The 21897-nt window shown below is 34.2% G+C and overlaps 1 protein-coding gene across 8 annotated transcripts in view; it reads right to left on the bottom strand.

Annotated features, from left to right (window-relative positions):
* Kcnt2 (potassium sodium-activated channel subfamily T member 2) overlaps positions 1-21897 on the bottom strand; it is a 363205-nt gene that overhangs the window by 129823 nt on the left and 211485 nt on the right. For all 8 annotated transcript variants that reach the window (XM_074048756.1, XM_074048753.1, XM_074048759.1 and 5 more), the window contains one exon: positions 16750-16858. In XM_074048756.1, the coding sequence (XP_073904857.1) occupies positions 16750-16858 (109 nt within the window). The remainder of the gene's footprint in view (positions 1-16749; positions 16859-21897) is intronic.

Below are 21897 nucleotides of genomic sequence, written 5' to 3'. Positions count from 1 at the left end.
CTTTAATGATGTTCTATTTTTTAAAAAAATGTATTTGTTAACTCATAAGATTAATTCAAAATAGATTTTAAAAGTAGAAACCCAATGACCAAAATGTTTAAATCCAGTAAAATTAAGGCATTTTATTTAATTTCTTACACTGTGGACATAATGTCAGCATGACTCTAGTTAGTTATTGATATACTTTTCTGCAAACACACATGAACTATATTAATTCACAATGTTATGAAACTTTTACTCAATTAAAAGTTAAAATATATAAATGGCCTTACAATCTTGCCTTTGATCTCAGTAGCAGATGTTTAACTACTGCAGGCCAAAGAAATAATTATGACACATTATAGTCTATGACACTATAATTATAATGATCATGAAGGATGAAGATTGCACAGAAGTTTCTAAACAAGTGAGATTACATTTAAACAACCTGTAACTTGTCTGCTAGTCAGCAACAGAACCAGTGGTACAGATGTAGGAGTAACTTACCCAGAAAGAAAAGTAATTAAGAACTCTAGACAGAGGAAATGCTGAACCACAAGATCCAGACACTTCAGTCTACCAGGAAGACATGTTTGCCTTTCTTCTCTTGAATAGCAGAGCCTTTGCAACTTTTAATGTTACCAGACATAAAAAGAGAAACCTGTGTTCCAAGATTCAAAGTTGCAGATATAATATAGAGGGTGACAATCAATTTTCTACCACTAGATGGAACTGGAATGCTGTTTATTGTTCTCAGGATAAGAGATGGAGCTGCTGAATATGGAAAGAATAGAGAAATGTCATGTCGTTTTCCAGCATTAGCAACAGTGGACATAAACAATGAACACCATCTGTAAAGGGTTCTGCTTTGACAAGAAAATAAAAAGTGTTCAAAAGTTAAATTCACAAGATTGATTGCATATGAGCTGCCCAAAATTTGCTGGCCTTACGGTTGGTTTCTCTTTTGCTAACTTCAAAGTGTTTTTTTTTTTTTTTTCGAAGTGCCCATTTAATTATCATTAGTTATTGCCAAAAAAAAAAAAAAAACAAAAAAGAAAAGGAAAGAAGAAACATTCTGAAATTCTAAGTTTTGTCTTCTTTTTAAACTGTCAAGGAAAAAGAAACTAGTTGTCATGATGAAACAGCATCACTAGCTCTTTAACTTCATTACTAAGTCATATCACTGCTTTTAAAATCTCCCACTTCAGCATTATTACAAATCCAGCCCAAAGGTCCCTTCTGTTCTCCGTCAGACACAGCCGCTTGTTGCTGAATGCCTTATGTTTACTTCTGCTCCAATGCTTTATGTCCTAGTATGCTGATGTCATACTGCTATATCTGCACCTCCACTGAGAACATCATAATGAATTTTCCCAGAGAGTTATATTCAGAATTTGACCCACTGGTTATTAGGTTGCAACTTCAGATCTGCAAGTTACTTTTAAACTTAACACAGTTAAAACTTTGCTCTACTAACTATAGATTTAGTCCAGATTTTCCATTTTGTAAGCTGAAGTTAATTACCTATACAGTCCCTTCCACATGTACTTCTACTCCCAAATTTTAATTGCTGCATAGTTACTTTTACCTTCCTGAATTTTTTTTTTTTTTTTTGCTTTCTAGCTATAAATAACTGTATCTTCAGATTAAAAGTAGAGAACTGTGGACACTAATTGCATTATTATGACTTGCAATGGAGTTCAATCAATTTGAGTGCTTTTTTTGGTCATAATTACATGACCTTCTTGAAGGGAATGTCAGATATTCCTTATAATAGATTTTGGCTTTCTAGGAGTTTTTGATTGCCTTTGTTTTCCAGTTGGTAGAGATGCCTCTCATTCTGTATGTTGATGGAATTTTTGTAGCCTCCTGTTCAAACACAATGTCTTACTTTTCTAATTTGTACCCCTTCTCGGTAGTAAATTTTAGGGACCATTGCTCCTAGTCTGGTGCTGACACGTGATCTGGTTTGTATCAATCAGACAGATATTGGAATTTATTTTGGAAATGAACTAAATAAGGAAACTGTCAGGTCAGGGACCATCTGTTTTGTTGCAGCAAATCCTGCAGAGGAAGAGGGTTCTGGGATGTTAGGGGTCCAGAGCTCCCTGACCTGGTTAGTTGCTTGGTGTGGTACTGGGAATTGTTATTAATTTTGTAAACTTTCTTATTCTCTCAGTGGCTCTGTGACCTACCCATATCCTTTTATAAATCTCTTAATAATTTGGTAAGTATGTAGTCATGTCTGAAGTTTAAGAACTCTAACCAATACTAAAATGTTTTCCCATATTTTTATAACTTTTCAGAAAAATTTTTTCTTTATTAATTTTGTGTAATTTGATGCTGCTGTGTCTATATCTAAGGGTGGTTCTTTTTCATTTATTATGAGTCTCATTCAGCAGACTCTTACAATATAAAGATCTGAATTTCTCTTCTTATCTTATAATGTCTTATGTTCCATTTTCTTTGGATTCTGTTTCTGGAACTTCTTCTATTTTAGGCATCAATCCTTGGATTGATCTCCTGTGCTTCCAGTCTGTTTCCTTATATATCCCATGTCTACATTCTTATGTGAAATCTTCAACTATAAGATTACCTTTCAAAGCTTTTGATTTTTTTTGATTTCCAAATCACTCTTCTAACTTCAACAAGTCTTTATTTCCTACTTCTTTACCATGACTCTTCCTTTTTTTATCTTCCTGATAAAAAGCTCCATAGTATTTTATTCCTTTGAACAAACATCACAACACTTTTACCCTAACCCTAACCCTAACCCTAAGGCTTCCTACAGCCTTGCTGGGGGCTGACATCTTGTCCAATATTTTTCTAACCACTAGTTACACTTCTCTACTTTTGAATCTGTTTTAATTTGCCTTTGTTTTCATTTCCAAAGAATCCAATTCTCTCCTTTCAAATGTTATAATCTTGACTGCTTAAGGAAAATTATTTTCACTACAAATAATGTATACACATGTATGTGAATGCAAGAATGATACCTGTTGAACCTGTTCCAGGAATTGGGGGAGGGGGGATGAAGGAGAGAAATGGAGGGGGTGAATACATTGTAAGAATCTTTGAAAATGCTACAATGTACCCCCACCCAGCAGAACAAAACAATTAAAAAAGAATATTATTTACTAATGAAAAGTGAAAAAAAAGTCTAAATCCCCCCTGTGGGCCCCAAACAATTCCAGTACAAATAGACAGAGCTACTGTCCTTCTAGCTGGATGTATTTCTCTCATTTCATCTTGTATGCTGGCATTCAGCAAATAACAAGTCATATTTCAAAATTCTGAGCATGAGACTTAGAGATATTGAAGGGATTCTTTCTCTGTAGATATGATTTGTTAGACAGCTGGCTTCACCTTACAGTGAGCAGGAAGGCATCAGGGTGTTTAGTCTAAGGTCTCCCAAACAGCTGATTAGAGAGGGTTGAACTTAAACTTCAAATTATCTACTAGTTTATACTTCAGGCACTTTTTAAAAACTCTTTTAGAAAAAATCCCTTTTTTGTTTTTTCCTGGTGATAGTTTTGACTAGATGTAAACTATAAGGAAGTAATGTCATGGCTCAAGGAAGAAGGGAGACTGCTTGCTTTGCAAACAGAAATGTAATTACTCTTTCTTTGTTCTCATCTGTTAGCAATCTTGCTTCCTACAGCCTTGCTGGGGGCTGACATCTTGTCCTACTGCACCACTCTCCAGCCATATTCTTGGCTGTGGGTTTCATCAGAAAACATTCCTTTATTAACTTTTCATCTCCCGGAAATTCCTTGAAATTTCTCCCCTCCCTTCTACTTTGTTTTCACTGATGAAATCTAGGAGCCTTTTTTGTGTCTCAGTATTTCAATAGGGTGTCATGACGGAGAGCAAACAAATACTATATTTCATAAATATTTTGTGTCATGGGATTCCAAGAATCATCTTTAATACATCCTTTATTTTACTTATTTAACTAATGCTTATTGACCATCTATGTTGTGAAAAAGTTATAGAATCATAAAAATGTATGAGACATCTTGTGTACCTTGAATTAAATTATAACCTATTAAGTAGGAAAAAAATAGCTACATAAAAAAGATCACAACACTTGCCCTGGAAGAATATAATAAAATTCTATGCAAGTTTATAGAAAGAAGAAATCACATTAAATGGAGAAGCTTAGAATATTCATAAGGAGATTGAATTTTTGATATGACAAAGTATTCTAGGAAGGCAAAGCAATGAATTCAAAGCAGAGGGAACCACATTAAAAAAAGACATAGAAGGTGGAAACTATGAAGTATATTTAGGATAATGTTATTTGTAGAACATGCTATATATAAGAGAACCAAGGGAGATAAGGATATAAAAATAAAGTAGACTAGAGCATAGAAAGTCTGAAAGAAATAAAATGGAAATCGTTTTTGAGTGGGGGTGCTGTGCTATCAAAGGTTGCTCAAGCAGAGGACTTCCAGTCTGGAGCTGTACACAAATTTCTCAAAATATGCTTAGTAGAACACTGGTCTGGTTGATCTTTTAATAAGGAAAAGATTTCTCAGTCACATATAGTTTTAGATAGACATAATAAAATGTCTTTCTGGGCAAGTTTTTAGTCCACATTAGCTTTATATAAATGAAAGGTAAGAGTACATCATTTCCCTGTCTTGTGATTACTTCCATTCCTGTTTCCAGTCTTGTAGTAGTTTGTTGCTTTGGTTTTTGTTTTTGCTTTAGAAGAAATGAAGAAAGGACACCAGGAATATGCAGACAATATCATCATTTTTAATTTCCAAGATCAAAGAAGCAGGTTTCTGTGGAGCCAGCAGAAGTATATACATCATGAAAACAAAAACACTTTGTAGATGGGTTCCAGTGGAACCCAGGTTTTTCCTCACCTCTGCAGGCATTGTGTCTGAATTGAGCCCTCACAATTCAGGTGCTCTGACCCCTAGCAACTCAGCATGTGATTGCTTTTGGAGATGGAGCCTCTACAGAAATGACTGAGTTAAAATGAGATCATGAGAGTGAGCTCTGATTCAATCTGACACGTTTCCTCAAAGGAAGATGAAAGTGGACACATAAAAGACACCAGGGATGTGGGCGCACAGAGGAAATGCCATCTGATAATGAAGCGACCATGGTGCCATCTGCAAGCCAAGGAGAGAAGTCTCAGGAGAAATTGTACATGGATCTAGGATTTCTATTTACAGACCTGTGAGAAAATAGATTTCTGTTGTTTCAGTGGTACTTTTTTGTGGCAACCTTAGCACACTAATACTCAGACCAAGGAAATCCACAGAGTTTATTGCAGAGTGATGAAAGGTGGGAGAGTTTTAGAAGAACAAGTGTGAACTGCGGTGCAATTTCTGGATGCAGTGAAACTCACACCCTATGATAGAAAGGAAGGAAAGGATATAGCTTGGAAGCACAAAAAGGCCCTTTTCGTGTAATTTGGAAGCCTGAGCATCAGAAAGTTCCACAACACTTCCCAGGCTACAGTTAGCTGAAAAGCAGCCTATATTTTGGCATGGAGCAAGAGAAAAGAGCTATTTGAGACAACCAAATGACACACACACACACACACACACACACACACACACACACACACACAGAGGAAGATAAGTTTGGCACACAAACTAAGTGTACTGTTCATTAATGCTCACCTAAAGAGACATGACTGCTATAACTGGAAAGTCTATCAGAGGTGATGAAGATACAGATGGATCCCAATGGGTTGGTTCACAAGAAAGTCCTGAGAGGTTATGTGTGCCTTCAGAACAACTGTTAGGCACTGGGCTTCAGACTCCACTAGAAGCTGACCACAGGGTGACATCATGTATTGTCATCTGTTGAACAGTAGACAGCTAAACTATCTACTTGTGAAGTGAATGAGACTAAAAGGAAACATGGAGCTATTATCCAGCCAGTCATGCTCTTTTGTAAGGACAATCCCATCTTTCTGCTTGGAAGCAAGCTTGTTACTTGTATGGGTATTAGGCATAGGAAGATGGGAAGGGGGTTGGAAAAAATGCATGTTAATTTTTATGAATAGAACTCCAATAGCTTAGGAGTTAAGAGAAAGGACTGACCTATGGGACAGCATGAAACGGAAGGGCTTCTGCACAGCAAAGGAAACAGTTATTTGATTGAACAGATAGCCTTCAGAATGGGAGAAAATCTTTGCCAGCTGTATTTCTGACAAGGAATTAACAGCAAGAATATACAGGACTCTCATAAAACTAACCCCTCAAAGAATCAGCAACCTACTGGATAAGTAGGCAAATGAACTGAAGAGACAATTCTCAGAAGAAGAAATACAAATAGTCAATAACCATGTGAAGACATACTCAATATCCTTGGCCATAAAAATGCATATCAAAGCAAATTCAGATTTCCCCTCATTTCAGTAAGAATGGCTATCACCAATAACACAACAACGAATGCTGGTGAGCACGTAGGAAAAAGGAACAATGATACACTGTTGGTAGGAATGTAAATTAGTATAATCAGTTTGGAGGTTACTTAAAAACTAAAAACAGAACTACCATATGATCCAGTTGATACTAGTCCTGGGCATGTACTTGAAGGAATGTAAGTTGGAATACAATAGAGATACTTGCATACCATGTTTCTTGCAGCCAGGTGTCCTACAACTGATGAATGGATTAGGAAAATGTGGTGTATTTTTACAAAGGAGTATTATTCAGTCATAAAGAAGAATGAAATTATGTTGTTTGATGGTAAATGGATGGAGCTGGAGAACATCATATTAAGCAAAGTCAGCCAGGCTCAAAAGCTCAAAGGTCACATGTTTTCCTTCTTATGTGAAAGCTAGATCTATAATATCAATTTATGCATAAACACACACACACCCACGGAGGGAGGAAGAACATGATTATATTAGTGAGTCTGTCTAAGGGGACTATGAGGAGGCAGGAGAGGGAAAGAGAACGTTAAGAGTATGAAAAATACTGAAACACTGCGTCTGTGTACGAAGATGATACAATGCCATGCACCATAAGCTTCTGAATGATAGGGGAGCAGGGCAATAGAGAAAGAGTAAGTAATAGAGGGGTTAATCTGCTATTTCAGGCACTGAATGCATGTGCCTGAAATAGCAAGGCAAAACCTCCTTTAACTATCAGTTACACTTAAAAGGATCAAGGACAGGAAGGTAAAGCACGCCCTGGCCAGAGGTGGGTACTAGTGGGAGGGGGAATGGCATAAGGAAAAGGTGAAGCAGGGAAAATATAGTGGATGTCTTTTGTATTCATGCATGAAAATAAAACAATGAAACCTGTTGACATTACTCTAAGAAGAGGGGAGAAGGAATGAGGGAGAAAAATGGAGGGGGTGAATCTGATTAAGAAATGTTGTAAGCAGATACGTAAATGTCACAATGTATTCTCCCATACAACTACTCTCTGCTAATAAAAAAGAAGCCTGTTAATAATTTCAAATTTGATGGAAGTCACTGAAAACCATGCAAAAATCTATTAGTGGAAATAGCGGTTCAGATTTGAAAGTCTTACATCGAAGTTCAACTTTCATTCTCCACATGACAATTAGCTGATTTATAGCAATCAGAACTTTAAACTGTGCATCTGTGTTTTGCTCTAAAGGGAAGTCAAAATGCCTCTTGTCCTTACTGGGTCTCTATTTTATCCACCTACAGAGGAGGGTGACTGAACTAGATTTGCCAGATTACAAAATATAGTCCTCTGTCACAGTTTTTGAGTGTGAAACTTTCAACGAAGCTAAAGATAGCCGGTTTGAACATGCTCTCCCACCCTTTTCTCCCTTTCCTTTCTGGCAGTCAGGATGGTAATTATAATCCCTATTACTTTTGAGAAACTTTCTCTTCCACCCACATGACAGCTGATTCCCTGGGTTCTCTGTGAGGAACTAAGGATTCAAGAGAGAAAAAGTCCCTCATTTTCTGTTTGTACCTCCTTCCTTCCTTCCCTCCCCAGTGATTTTTCTTGTTCCTTTTTCTGGTGGCAATCATAATAGATTTTTTTCCCCTTTTCTCTCACCAAGTGTTTAAATTTATAGACTTTGTGGATATTTGGGGATAGTGGACACAAGAGACTCACAGCTCTTTATCTGAGGTCCTAGGCCTAATGGTCAGAGAACCATTCTGCTCAATGGCTCCAGAAACTTAGAGTTCTGTCTGAGAGGTTTATCCTTTTTGCTTTCATCTTTTTTCCACAAATATATATATTCCTAAGGATTTTTCTGGGAGAAGTATACCAGTCAAAATCCTAGCTAAAATATTTAACGCTTCCTTAAATTAAGCTGAATAAAATTTTTAAAAATAAAAATGTAGACCCTCAGTCTTTCCTTGTCTTTCACGACCTTCACATTTGAAGAGGGTATCAGTCACTTTTTCTGTATGATGCTTTCATTATGTGTGTGACTGATGTTTTATAATGATCAGAAAATGTTGACAGGAACATCAAAAAAACTATGCTGTTTCCTTAGTGTTACATAATGTGATTTATTTATTTACCTTGGTCTCTTATTTAAGGTGTTGGTCATCAGGTTCTCCACTGCAAATCACAATTTTCACCTACATGGTTATTAAATATCTTGAGGAGGTATGCCATGGTTATGCAACTATTCTGGTTCTTTTCAGACTTTCACCAATATTAGCACCCAATATGGAAATCACAATAACTACCATGGTGTTTTTCTAAGGGTAACTTCATATTTATCTCTATCCTTCTACATTGTTAATTGAAATTCTTTTTTTTTTTTTATTGTGGTACTTGGGTATGAACTCAGGACCTCACACTAGCCAGGCAAGTACTCCACCACTTGAACCATAACCCCCTGCCTTTTTGCTTTAGTTATTTTTCAGGCAGGGTCTACTTTTTTGCCCTGGACTGGCCTGGGAGTGGGCTTTTCCTACCTATGCTTCCTGTGTAGCTGGAAAGACAGACATACATCACCACACCCGACTTATTGACTGAAGTGAGAGTGTCACTAACTTTTTGCCTGGACTAGCTTCAAGCTGTGATCCTCCCTATCTCCACCTACTGAGTAGCTGGAATTTGAGCCATGAGATACTGCACCCAGCCGACAACTGGAAGTATTCAGTAAGAAAGATCTATTACTCCTTCCCTATTTATTCATTCTTTAAGTTGTTTATCAATTCATACTGATAATGTTTTTTCTTATGGGTTAAAATCTAATGTTACCACTACTTATTTTGTGCCTAAAGTAGTTTTATCTTAGCCTATTAGGAATTCTTTCAGGTTGGTTCTTGTGTTGTTTTGACAAGCCCCACATCATGCTGAGCAAGGTCTTCTTTTCTTGCACCTGAGAAAACTTTCTAAGTGTATGTTATATTTTTCCCATGACAGCCTTGGTATCAACCAATACTTGGAGGATCCCTGGTTCCTTTCTATTGAACAATGATATTTTCTATCAAGATCTTATCATTAAGTGTGTTCAATACTGGTCAGATGTCATTGCTTCTAGGTTCTCTCAGAGACACATTCAGGAATTCCATGCAACATATTTTTAAAGTCACACACAGATCTACACCTATATTTCTATATCTTTCTATTTGTATATGTGCATAAAATATCATGAATTCATACTGACTCAAATCTCACCCACAAAGATTGGAGAGGCTAAGGAGATATAACTAAAGATAGTATAGAACATTGGCTAGGGCTGTGGGTCAGAAAATACAAAAAAATGGAGAAATTAAAAAAAATTGATTACTTAGTCAATAGTATCATATCAATATTAAGTAATCATTCTGATAATTGCACTATGATTATAAAAGTATAAAAACTACGAGAAGCTACATAAAGGGGCATGTGACAACTTTCTGGACTATTTTGGAACTCTTTCACAAGTCTAAGATTAGTTTAAATGAAAAGAAAAAAGCAATTAAAAACCATGTTTAATCTACTATTTCTCAGTCTTCCTTGAGTATGTAATTTTATTTTCCAGAAAAGGCATTAACAGCCATCCAAAAATATTAATTCTATCTTGGAACACAAATTTGGCAATTGTATAAAATTGCAGAACCCAAATTTGTATACCACATAAATTAGTTACATGACATTTTGGCTTAATGTCTTTCTACTGTGTTGGAGATTTTGCAAAAACTATTATGCAACCTCTTGTGAAATAATAATTTGAGAAAGCTTAAAATTCATTTAAGTTTAAATGCTTATGATAGAAAGTTGAACATAGACATTTCTCTATAACATTACAAGTATTTTTAATTTGGTTAGAGGTATAATGAAACTTTGAAAGTTAAGGGAAAACTATAAATGAGGTATTCTAATTGTTCTCCAATTTCAAAGACACCATTATTTGAAAACAATAAATGGAATATAATATTCAGTATTTGTAAGTTAAGTTTTCTTTCAAAAAATGGCATTGCAGCATTCAGATATGCTGCTTGATCTCATTGCTGAAAATTATATACTTGGTTTAAGTTAATGAAAGACTTCTCATGAAATAAATACACCTGAGAAACAAACTTACTAAATTATAAAAAATGAAAATAAAATTATTTTCATATATTGTTGTAAAAAATGTGTTATCATTACTGGAATCTACTAGTAACTATTACTTGCTTACAGTTATATGTTAGCCATTTTTTTCTATGCTACTTATCTTTTTAGTTTTTATTTTCTACTACATTTTCAGATAATTTCATCTCATTTAAGTTCACCTAAATAATTTTCTCTTCTTTAAAGACATTTTATAATTTATGTCTTCCTCAGAAACTTTTAAGTGATTGCTAAAAACATATGTCTTTAAAGGAGACAAAATGTTTCATAATTCCTATAACTCAGTTTAGATTTCCTTCATAAAAATCCTCTGTGGCTGAATGATATATCACTTGAGAATAGAAAGGTCCAGGATTCCAGGCACATGAGTCACCTACTTCAAAGCATATTTAATCCTAATTTCTATAATAATTAAGACAGTGACTTAGAAAATTGCCCATGAAGAAGACATATGTCATCACTAATCATTATTGTTTGTGGGTATTTATTATCTGTTTTCTCATTAATATGATTATTCCAAACATATCTTAATAAAGTTGTAAGCATTTATTGTTATATTGTTGTGATAATGGCCACATTTTTTATACAGACCCAGAAATACTCTAATTTAGATGTGGAATATATGTGTAAGGCATATGGTTTTGAGTTTCCACTTTGTCTTTAAAGCATTAGTCTTGCTTCTTTCCAGCCTGTCAAGTTTGACAACAAATTAGAAGATCAATTTTAATGTGTAGAATCTGACTGATACAGATTCATAGAGTCCATGACAGAAGAGCATATGCTCTATCTGGGCATGGCTACATAATCCTCAATACTTGACTTGACTTCATCCAGTTTTATGGCTTTAAATGTTATGTATGTGCTGATGGCAGCCAAATTTGCAACTTTATTTATATTTTCATTGCAGATTCCTCTTTCACTATCACATCGCAATACTGATCAAAGTGTGGGGAGTTTAATAACTTAAGTTTTAATTTAAAATGTTAAAAATAAAAACTCTCCATCCTGTTCTTTGTTATTATGCTAAATCGCAATTCTTCTTCTGGACGCTCAGTCCAAAAAATGCAGTTATCCAAAACTCTTCTTTCTCTTCTACCCCACATCCATCAGTAAACAAGTCTTGATAACACCTTCAAAATATTTCTAGAATCTGAGCATTTTATATCAAACTCACACCAAATTCTCTAGTTTGAATTATTCCAATATTCTTTTAACTGGGGCTCTGCTTTTGTTCTACCAAGTAGCCAAAGTGTTTGTTTCTCTTATGAGCCAAGTCTTATCACTCCTGTGTTCTGAACTATCCATTAATATCTCATGATAAGTAATAGCTGTTATCATTAAAATGTCATGAAAACCCCACATGACCTGGTACTATGTTTTACATAAGAAATAATATTGCTGGTCATTAAAAGAGAGTGCAAATCTATTTCACAAACTCGGCACTGTTTCAATGAGGAAATGCTGAGTATATCTGTAGCTCCATGTTTACATTATTACTATTTTCTGTGGTGCTGTTTTCAAAACCAGAGCCTTGTGCATGCTAGGCAAGTGCTTTACCAGTGAAATTCAGTCCCAGCCACTTGAACCTTAATGTGTTACCTTTCCGAAACAAAACAAGCATATTGTATAATAAAAAATATGGTTTATATGTATGTATATAATTTTCTATACTGTTCTTCCACCATGTACCCAAAAGTAACAAAATCCCAAGGAGAAGACTTAAGTTGCCATTTCCCCCAAATTCCCACTATTTCTGCTTTCATCTCTATAGGACTGGAAAGCACAGTCCTTCCACAGGAGACAAGAATGACAGCAATTCCCACTGTCAGTTATCCCTGAATTAGAAAGCAAATGTATCCAGTAGCAAACTCACTTTTCCTTCTGCCGAACTATGTATTTTATTATTTCTTAGTTTCCAGACTCTGAGTATGAGAATGTTTTGTTCTTTCATCCACTTTTGTCTAAATTAATGTAATCAGTCACCAAGTCCTACAAATTTCAACTTTGCTGTATTTTTCTTATCAGTTTTTTTCTTTCTCAGTAATTATCACTGAGGCAAAAATATTCCATCTTAAATAATAATAATGAGGAGTCAAAAGAGGTGAGGGAAAACATGGAGGGGTGAATACAATTAAGATCTACTGTAAGCATAGATGTAAATGTCACAATGTACCCTTCATGCAACAATTATATGCTTCTAAAAATAATAATGATTAAATTGTTTTATGAAAACAAATACAAACAGGGTATGTACCTCATTGGTACAGCATTTGCCTAACTTGTACAAAGCTCAATACCTGGCATTTCAAAAAGAAAGAAAGAAGAATATGAATTGCTAACATTTTTTAATTTTAATAGAGAAAATATGTCACCAAGAGGATCAGTAGAATACCTATGTGTCAGCCTGGTAATTTGACATTCCTTGTTAAATCATCATGATCCATGTTCAGTAATCGACAATAATTTAATATAAAGAATAGGTTTATACTTATCTTTTAAAAATAGTTGTCAAAATAATCAAAATGCTAATTTAATTATCAGTAAACTATACCAATGGCAAGAATACTGAGGACTCTAAATGCAAACGACATCTCAGATATGAGGGGAAAACTTGTGAAGCTTTGAAATACAGGATAAACTCCCCATGAATAAAAGGAACACAGTTACTGGAAGTCATCTGCAAGTGATATTATGACTTATACACCAACTGAAATTAACATGGAAACATTTAGGAAAAGATAATGTAAGAGCATAAGAGTATTAGCCTTAAAAGCCATGTTAGGGCACTAGCAACGATGCTGGAGACTCCAAAATACAAGGTAGAGTTGAAAAAATGCGCATGTATTTACATACATATTACACATGCAAACTTTATTTCTCTTATGAAAATTCCAGAGGTAGACAGTTCACCCTTAATATTTGTCTTAGTGTGTCCCCATTTCCACATTTTAGAAGACGGGGAGAACTAAGAAAGAATGAAAGTGATTGAGTGGCAAATCTGTTTGACTCCAAGACAGAATCAGGAACCCTACTATTACTGTTGCTTAAGTCAGGTCTGTCACCAGCATGGCTGACATTTTGGTATCCAAGTACTCATGTGCTTGTCCATTTTATTTGTTTCAAAACTCATATTGATTATTTTCTTTAAATAATTACACTCTAATAATTGCTTTACTTAAAAATGTTTTTTTCTAATGTGACTATTTTAGGTTTTAGATTGTATTTATTTCTGTGCTTGTTGAGTCTAAAGTCTGGTCTTTTTATCAGTTTGTCTCAACTAGAATAGAAGAAAATATCTATTACTATTGATAAAAATCACCTCATTTACAACACAGTGAAATGGTAAAATATTCTTTGTCTTTGTGAATGGAGAATTTATAACATTATTATACAACTTAATTTTCAATTAATGGTTTTATAAGGTTTGCATAAGGCAATTCCTAGACTATTCAGTATTTTCTCATTATACTACTTAATTGAGCAGTGAAATTTGTTCTGTTATTATTAAATCAATATACTTGAGATTGTTAATTTCTTCTGATGCTCAAGGGTAAAATTGCAAACATAGTCTGTTAATAAGCAATCTTGATTATTCAAATAATGCATAAAAGAATTTGACAAAAATTATCACACAAGATACTTGGTTCAATACATTAGAAATGCTAAATTAAATGGGTTTCTATTGGATGATTATATGTATTCAAGTGATGGTAAATATCTGAAAAAGTATTTGTATTTGTAAGATATAACTAATTCATAACTCAATAATCAAAGACAAAATAACAAATGAGCAGAGTATCCAAATCAGGTTTTATAAACAAATAAAATAATGTTCAATATTTTTAGCTATCAGTGAATGCAAATCAAGGAAACAGTGAGACATCACTTCACATCCACTAGGAGGGTCATGACCAGAACAGAAGACAGTAAATATTGGTGGAGATGTGAGGAAGTTGGAAATCTGATAAAAGTAAAAATGTTTCATTCTGTCTGGAAAATACTCTAACACATTCTAAACAAGGATAAAGGGAGTAACCACATGATCCAGCATCCAGAAACCTTTATATGAATGCAAATATCATCCTTCAGTGTTAGAACCAACCTAAAAAATCAGCAACTGATGAATGGAAACTAATAATTGTTTGTGAAAAGGAATGAAGTAGTGATGCATTTGATAATATGGCTGAACTTTGGAAATATCACGTCAAGTGAAGAAACCAGACCAAAAAAACAACACATGTGTTTCCATTTATTTAAATGTCTGTAATGGGCAAATCTATAGAAATAGAAGGAGACTGGTGGCTGCTCAGGGCTGAAATGATTTTGGGGGGGGGTATGACTGCTAATAGCTAGGTTTCTTTATGGTATTAAATACCGATAAAGGTTGAATATATCTGTAACTACAATAAAATGTAATAAATTGTAGATTTTGCTCCGTGAATTGCATAGTATATATATCAAAACTCAAGCTTCTACAGAGAAAGTTTGGTGGCCTGCAGAATTTACTGTGACATAGTTGGGAAATAACTTCACAGATTAATCTTATTGAAAGAAAATCCTTAAATAGGTTGATGACAATGACTTCAGCATCACTTTTAATATGGAAAAGCTCTTTGGACTATATTGGGAAACATCTTTCCCTAAGGATGTAAAGTTCTTTCTTAATTTATATTAGGTATAATCTTTTTTAACCAGGCAATGTTGTCTGTCAATAAATAATATTTACCAAGTGTCACACAGATAATTTAACTTTTGTCTGAGTAATGAGCTCCCTTAAATAATATCAATGGACTTTGTTTTATTGTTTGCATGTACAACATGAAATTGGACTACATTTTCATCATTATAGTTGATTGATCCAATAACAAAGATATATGGAAAAATAGTGAACACTTGTGATGAGCTCCCTGACTCTTCAGTTAGTTGGTGTGAAATGATTTTGTAGTGCTTTATTTAACTGCATGAAAATGCTGTGTACTTTTTCCAAAGAATCCATTTCATTCATGCTCTTGTTACATCCATTCCATTGCACAGACTCTACACTTAGAATGTACAGAAGAGAAATATTTCTATAGAGAACTCAAGAAAATTATTCCCAGGGAATCTTTACCATCTCAACAGAACAGAAAAGCAATTAGAGGGAAAATAGTAAAATCTACTTGAAAATGCAATTAGAGGGAAGATAGTAAAATCTACTTGAAAATGCCACTGGTCATTTACTATTTTTATATTAGCAACTTACTCCTCCTAGTATAAATCCTGAGAAAGAATATTACTAGTCCTGGATTTGTCTTGGCACTCCACTTAAATCACTATCAATTCACTTTCTTAATTTAAACAATCATAACCACAACTTCACAGTAGTATGTACTTAGAATATCAACATTTTGTTGGAAATATCACGTTAGGAATATGAAAAGGTATAAAATGCACAGCAACACTTGTCTCCTTAAATAAGAGCAGTGACTATGTTCACTCCCCAAATTTTCTATGATAATCCAAGTTAAAAACAACTCTTTTTTTTATTTATTTTGTTTGCTTGTTTTTGGCAATACTAGAGTTTGAACTCAGTGTTTTGCCATTGTTGGGCAGGTGCTCTAACACTTGGGGCACACCTGCAGCCCCCAAAGCAACTTCTGTATTTTAGGAAACTCCATCAAAATCAAGAAAGAACAAAAGAACGTTCTGATAGCATGGCTTTCACCCATCTACCTTGAAATAACTCATCCACTTTGCATATAAAAGTGATTTCTACTACCTTAACTAATTTTACACAACTATTTAAAAAAACATTATTCCACTGTAATTTTAAAAACAATTTGTGTGAATAAAGCTTTACTAAGGTAAAAACTTATTCCAGGAGAATTTAAAAAATCCTGATTTTGAGATCTTATACTAGTGACTGTCAGAATCCCCGTGATAAAATTTTATGTGCTGCATAAGCAGTCATCTTGAATGTAGAAACCATGCCCTAAGTCCAGGCCTAACAAATAATGTACACACTTAGAATCTATGATATGAGAAAATCACCTCATGATTATTGAAAAAGGATGACAAATCACTGTCAAGGTCCTACATATTAGACCTCCCTAACACATCTGTATATACCAGGTGACACTAACTGACACAAAATGCAAACATAGGTACACACCTAACTTTACATCTAAGCTTCTGTACTTTTACAACACATTATTGATCTTATGTTTTTCAGTTAAAATAAGTTATCTTAAAGAAAAAACATACTTACTGCCCTCTAGAGGTATGAACCAGTAGTGTAATTAGTGTAGATGTTGCTGGGCATATACAGTTTAAAGCTAGCATGGCGTACTTAAACTCTTCTTCACAAACAACATGATCTGTTTGAAATAAAATAGGTAAATTAGAATAATTTACCTTGGGACAGTAGTATTCTTGAATATTTAAAAGCATAATAAATAAAATTACAAAAGTCTCAGTGTAAACATAATTGCTTTATAGATGTTTTTACATGTGCGATTCTATCTTCAGGAAATATTGTTTCACAAGTACGAGACAATGAATTACATGACTGGACTGGGGGAAGCACAAGGGTCTAATCCTAATTCTATCTTTAAAGAAACTGGCAACTTTGCGTAAAATGTAGAATTTTCTCGTGCCTCAGCTATACAGGAGCTGAGCTGCAGCTAGATTTGGGATGCAATCTGGAAGATACATGAAAAAATTTATAAAGTCTACTTTCATTCTATGGTATGAAATACAATAGTGTTGATTTTCTAAAATCATAGCTACACAGCATCAGTCTTCATAATTATTAAAAGATGAGGAAGACAACGTTTGCTTAACATAGAAATAACAGATTTTATACTAAGAAAACCATAGCATTAATCAACAAAAATAAAGCCACTATAAATTGAAATATAAAGTGTATTTTAACTTTCAAGGGCCACGGACTCAAATATGAGAGGGCCCAACCAGGAAAGATAATAAATGTTAACTAAAATTTAATGTCATACAAACAACAGAATGTGCATAGAAGATAGCATGGTGGAGGTGCAGGACATCTGCAGGTATCATAAAGACCATGCTCCTGAGCCCAAATGTATTATTGTCATATGGGAATGAGGACCCAAGATTTCAGTCATTTGATTTTTCACAGAAATAATTTTTAGAGAAGTGAATAAATATTGTTAAATTTTCAAAACAGAAACAAAAACTTCCCTTCCCAAGTAAGCAATTGTGGGTGGTATTGGAAATAAAGACACTATTAAAGTTTTGAGAAAAATATATATTCTTAGGCAGAAATTAGTAGTTTTAGCTAGAGTACAGAACAGAATAATGAAGTTGTCAGTGAGACAGATCTATAAATGAACATAAACACCATACAATTTAGGTAAAACCTCTCAAAAATATCAAGGATCTCCTAATAAACATTTTCTCTCCCTCCCTTTCTCCCTCTTCTTCTCCTCCTCCCCATCTTCTCTCCCACCCGACTCACTCTATTTCCTCCTTCTCTGCCACACACACATACATGCTTGTACCTGTGTGTGTGCACACACACCTCTGCTTATGAATAATTATAATATATAATGATCTTTAAAGAAAAATTTTAAAGTAAATAGATATGATATTTAATTCTTTGCAGGAAGACAAGCAGACTCAAAATCCAATTTTGAATGCAGAGAAGTGTATGGAATATTTGCAAAAGAACAGTGTATTTAAACTATAATTTCAATATTTCTCAAAATAATTTTTTGTGTGTATACCTCATCTGTGAAAATAAAATAACAAAGCTGTTAAATACAAAATGCTATTACTTTAAATTCATATGATACCAATACATAGAGAACCCATATATTTCAATCTAAGAATTGGAACACATGATCTGAGAAAAATATGTACATTTATTATAACAGAAGGCAGAATTTTAAAAAAACCAATGTGTAATAAAAAAATTGAAAGGTTGATTACCATATATGCAATACCACATGTAGTTATTAACGCCCCTTATTATAATGTACAACTCAAACTTCTTCCAGTAGGAGAAAGTGAAAAAATGTGGTGTTCATGTGATACTTTGTAAATATTGTAATGTGTTTTCCTATAATAGTTAAAAGAAAGATATTGGGTTCCTTCCCTTCCCTTTTCCTTAGTGAACATATGCATCTGAATTTGGAAAGTAATGGTTGCAGGAAAATTGCATTGCACTATTTTTTTCAAAAACTATACTAATTGATACTTATACTCAGCTAATACAATCATTGGAAACTAGAAGAAAAGAAAAGACTAATATATTTCAGGTAACTATTTTTGTACTGCATACGTTCTTTTTCCTCAGTTAGGGAAAGGTTTTGCACCATTCATCAACTCTTCTAGCTAAAAGTGCATATTCTACCATTAGTGGTGGTAATACAAAGGATATTATCTACTGTTTTAGATGGTCATAAACTGTCTAAATTAATTGCTGTCTAAATGAAAGCTTATTTTATTCTTTATGTGACATATAAATTTAAGATCTTTGGTTACTGTTTATTACCAATATCAGCATCTATTTCTTGAACAACTTTTGGTGCCAGTATCTCTCTTTTCCATTGTATGTTCATGGATAATCATCCTTGAGGATTTATATATTGAGAAATGTGCTTTTTTTGGCATTAAGTACAGGGAGTTTGAACTTAGGACTTAGCACTTACTAGGTAAGCTTGCTACCATTTGAACCACACCTCTAGCACTTTTTGCTGTGGTTATTTTGGAGATAGGGTCTTGCTTTTTGCCTAGGCTAGCCTGGTCAGGGATCCTCCTATTTTAAATTTTCCATAGTCACTTGGGGAGAGGCACGTGCCACCACACCCAGCGTTTTTGCCTTGAGAGGGAATCTCACAAAATTTTTCCCCCAAGCTGTCCTAGAACTGAGATCCTCCTGATCCCAGCTTCTAAGTACCTAGGATTCCAGGCATGGGTTACTTGCACCCAGCTCAAAAATGTTCTTTTTAATATCAAATATGTCCCTTCTCCTTCATACTACAATTAGAATATTATGCTAATTTTAATGTGTGTGGATAGTTCTATTTAGTGTGAATTTCATTCCAAAACTGTGAAGAAAGTGCTCTGAACTATTTATTGGAAAAAAAGGAGGCATTAAAGAGAGAATAAAATCCACCATCTTAGGTAAATTAAGTTAAAAATATAGTTGTTATGAAATTCTTGATAGATAACAAGTAAAAATCACTACTCCTTTCATTAAAAAGAAATCTACTTAATCTCTATGGATGTCAGGCAAAGAGAAACGGTGACGATAGAATATTCAAGTGGATAATAATATTGATTAGCACATATTACAGAGATTTAAAGTGCAGTCTGCAAAACAAAATTGATTGTATCATAGTCTTCTCCATTTATGTCTAAATACATCCCTCCTCTAGGGACTTTTTTCATACTAACCACTAGTCCCTAGAATGAATTTAAAACACTGAACATAGACAAGGTGGGGATGTAGCTCAGTGATGGAGTGCTCATCTAGCATGTGCAAGGCCCTGGGTTTGATCCTCAGCACCATACACAGAGAAAATTAAATAAACAAAAAATGCAAAAATATTCTTTCATGCTACCTCGTCCTTCATTTCCCACTGTCATATTACAGACAAGCATATTTTAGCATTAATGTCCTCTCCCCTGCCCTTTTCTATTGTCACTACTTAGGAAAAATTTCCAATCCCTATCCATAATTCTCAATGGGCAGATATCAGATTGAGGTATTATTAGGAAGGCAATATGTGTCATCTACCAGAAAGTATGAAATATATCCTTGGAATAATCTTATCTTAAAAGCACTATTTTTTCTCATGTAGGTGAATGAATATTTACAGTAAGTGGAAAAAAAAGATTAAACTCTTACATGAGGGCCCAGTGCAGGGATTGAAACTAAACAGTTTCAAGACAGTTCCTATTTTACCTCCAAAAAGAAGACAAAAATATTTTCACTTTTCAGAGTTTTTCAGATTTGAGAATTCTTGCTAATGGGGGGCGGGACATTATTCACACTCATAGTCTCTCATGTGGCCTAATGTAAATGCTTCCTGATTTGTCTTCTTATTTTCCAACTCATTGTATTCAATCTGTTACCCTTCTAAAATGACACTGTACAGCATAGTAGCCACAAATCATAATTCAGCTTTTTAATGAATTAACATTGAATACAAATACAAATTCACTCTAGCCACATTTTAAGAGCTTAGTAAAAACTGTGGCTACTAGCTACAGATATTTCCATTACCACCAGTATTCCTACTGCATAGTGCTTCTTAATCTGCCATATGGATTCATAACTTTTCACAAGTCCTAAAACATACAGGATATATTTCAAAATCTGCAAATGTCACCTATAGAAAATCAGGATTTGGGTATCTTTCTAAGACAACCAACTACCATCCTCAGGTATCTTCTCAGTCATATTGCCATTAAAATTGTATACCTATGTTACAGGAAACACAAGGGTATACATGTAGAATGAGAAGTAGATGAGTAGATGTGTGCATGGAAGGTTACAAAAGTCATATTTACCTTCCTATGGCTCTGTTTTCTAGTGAAATAAATGTAAATGATGATTAGGGAGAAGGTTGGAAACTAGAGGTTAGAGATAACCTTTTACTTATTTATTTTATTTCTATTAGCCTCATTGAAATGCATGAAAGTTAATGCCAAGAAGACAAGGAAGTAGATTTAACTAAATCTGACTTCCAACAAAGAAGTACAACTAAGGGAGACAGGGTCAAGTAACCAAGGGTGAATGGAAGGCATGGATTATAATAGGGTGCTGTGGAACTCAAACACACTAAGAAGGGAAAATGGTTGCTGAAGTACAGTGAAAATTTGGTAGGATCAATGAATTGTAGATACCAATATGGTTAAAAGGAAGTTGTACTGCGTTGGAGCTTATGAACTAGAAAGATTGGAGGTGCTGATCAGAGAGGGAGATGGTAGAACTGGAGATAAAAGAGGGCTCCCATTTATTGGTAATGACATGATTTAGGGTATGACTCTAGAAGAGGTTGTTAAGATACAATGGTTGGCAAAAATACCCAGAAAAGGGAAATTACAGAAACATGAGTCTAAGGTTTTCAGGGAGTCATTTTCATGGATGGGGAGAACATCAGCATTAAGACCAAACAGAAGTGAGGAAGTGACACAAGCACACATACTTAAATTTCCTTTTTGAGACATTTCAAATTATAAAATGCCATTTTTATTAAATGCTTTTTAAATTAAAAATAGAAGACTATGTCATATAAAATTGAGGAATTATAGAAGTGTATGATATTGAAACATTATTCCTACTATCTTCCCCAACTGTTCATTTTCCTCTCTGTATGCAGAAACCACATTGACATGTCCAGAAGAAGAGGTCAAGAAGGCAGGAATA

The sequence above is a fragment of the Castor canadensis genome, chromosome 11 (assembly GCF_047511655.1).
Source record: "Castor canadensis chromosome 11, mCasCan1.hap1v2, whole genome shotgun sequence".
In the NCBI taxonomy this organism is placed as follows: domain Eukaryota; kingdom Metazoa; phylum Chordata; class Mammalia; order Rodentia; family Castoridae; genus Castor; species Castor canadensis.
This window is presented reverse-complemented; position numbering and strand designations above follow the sequence as displayed.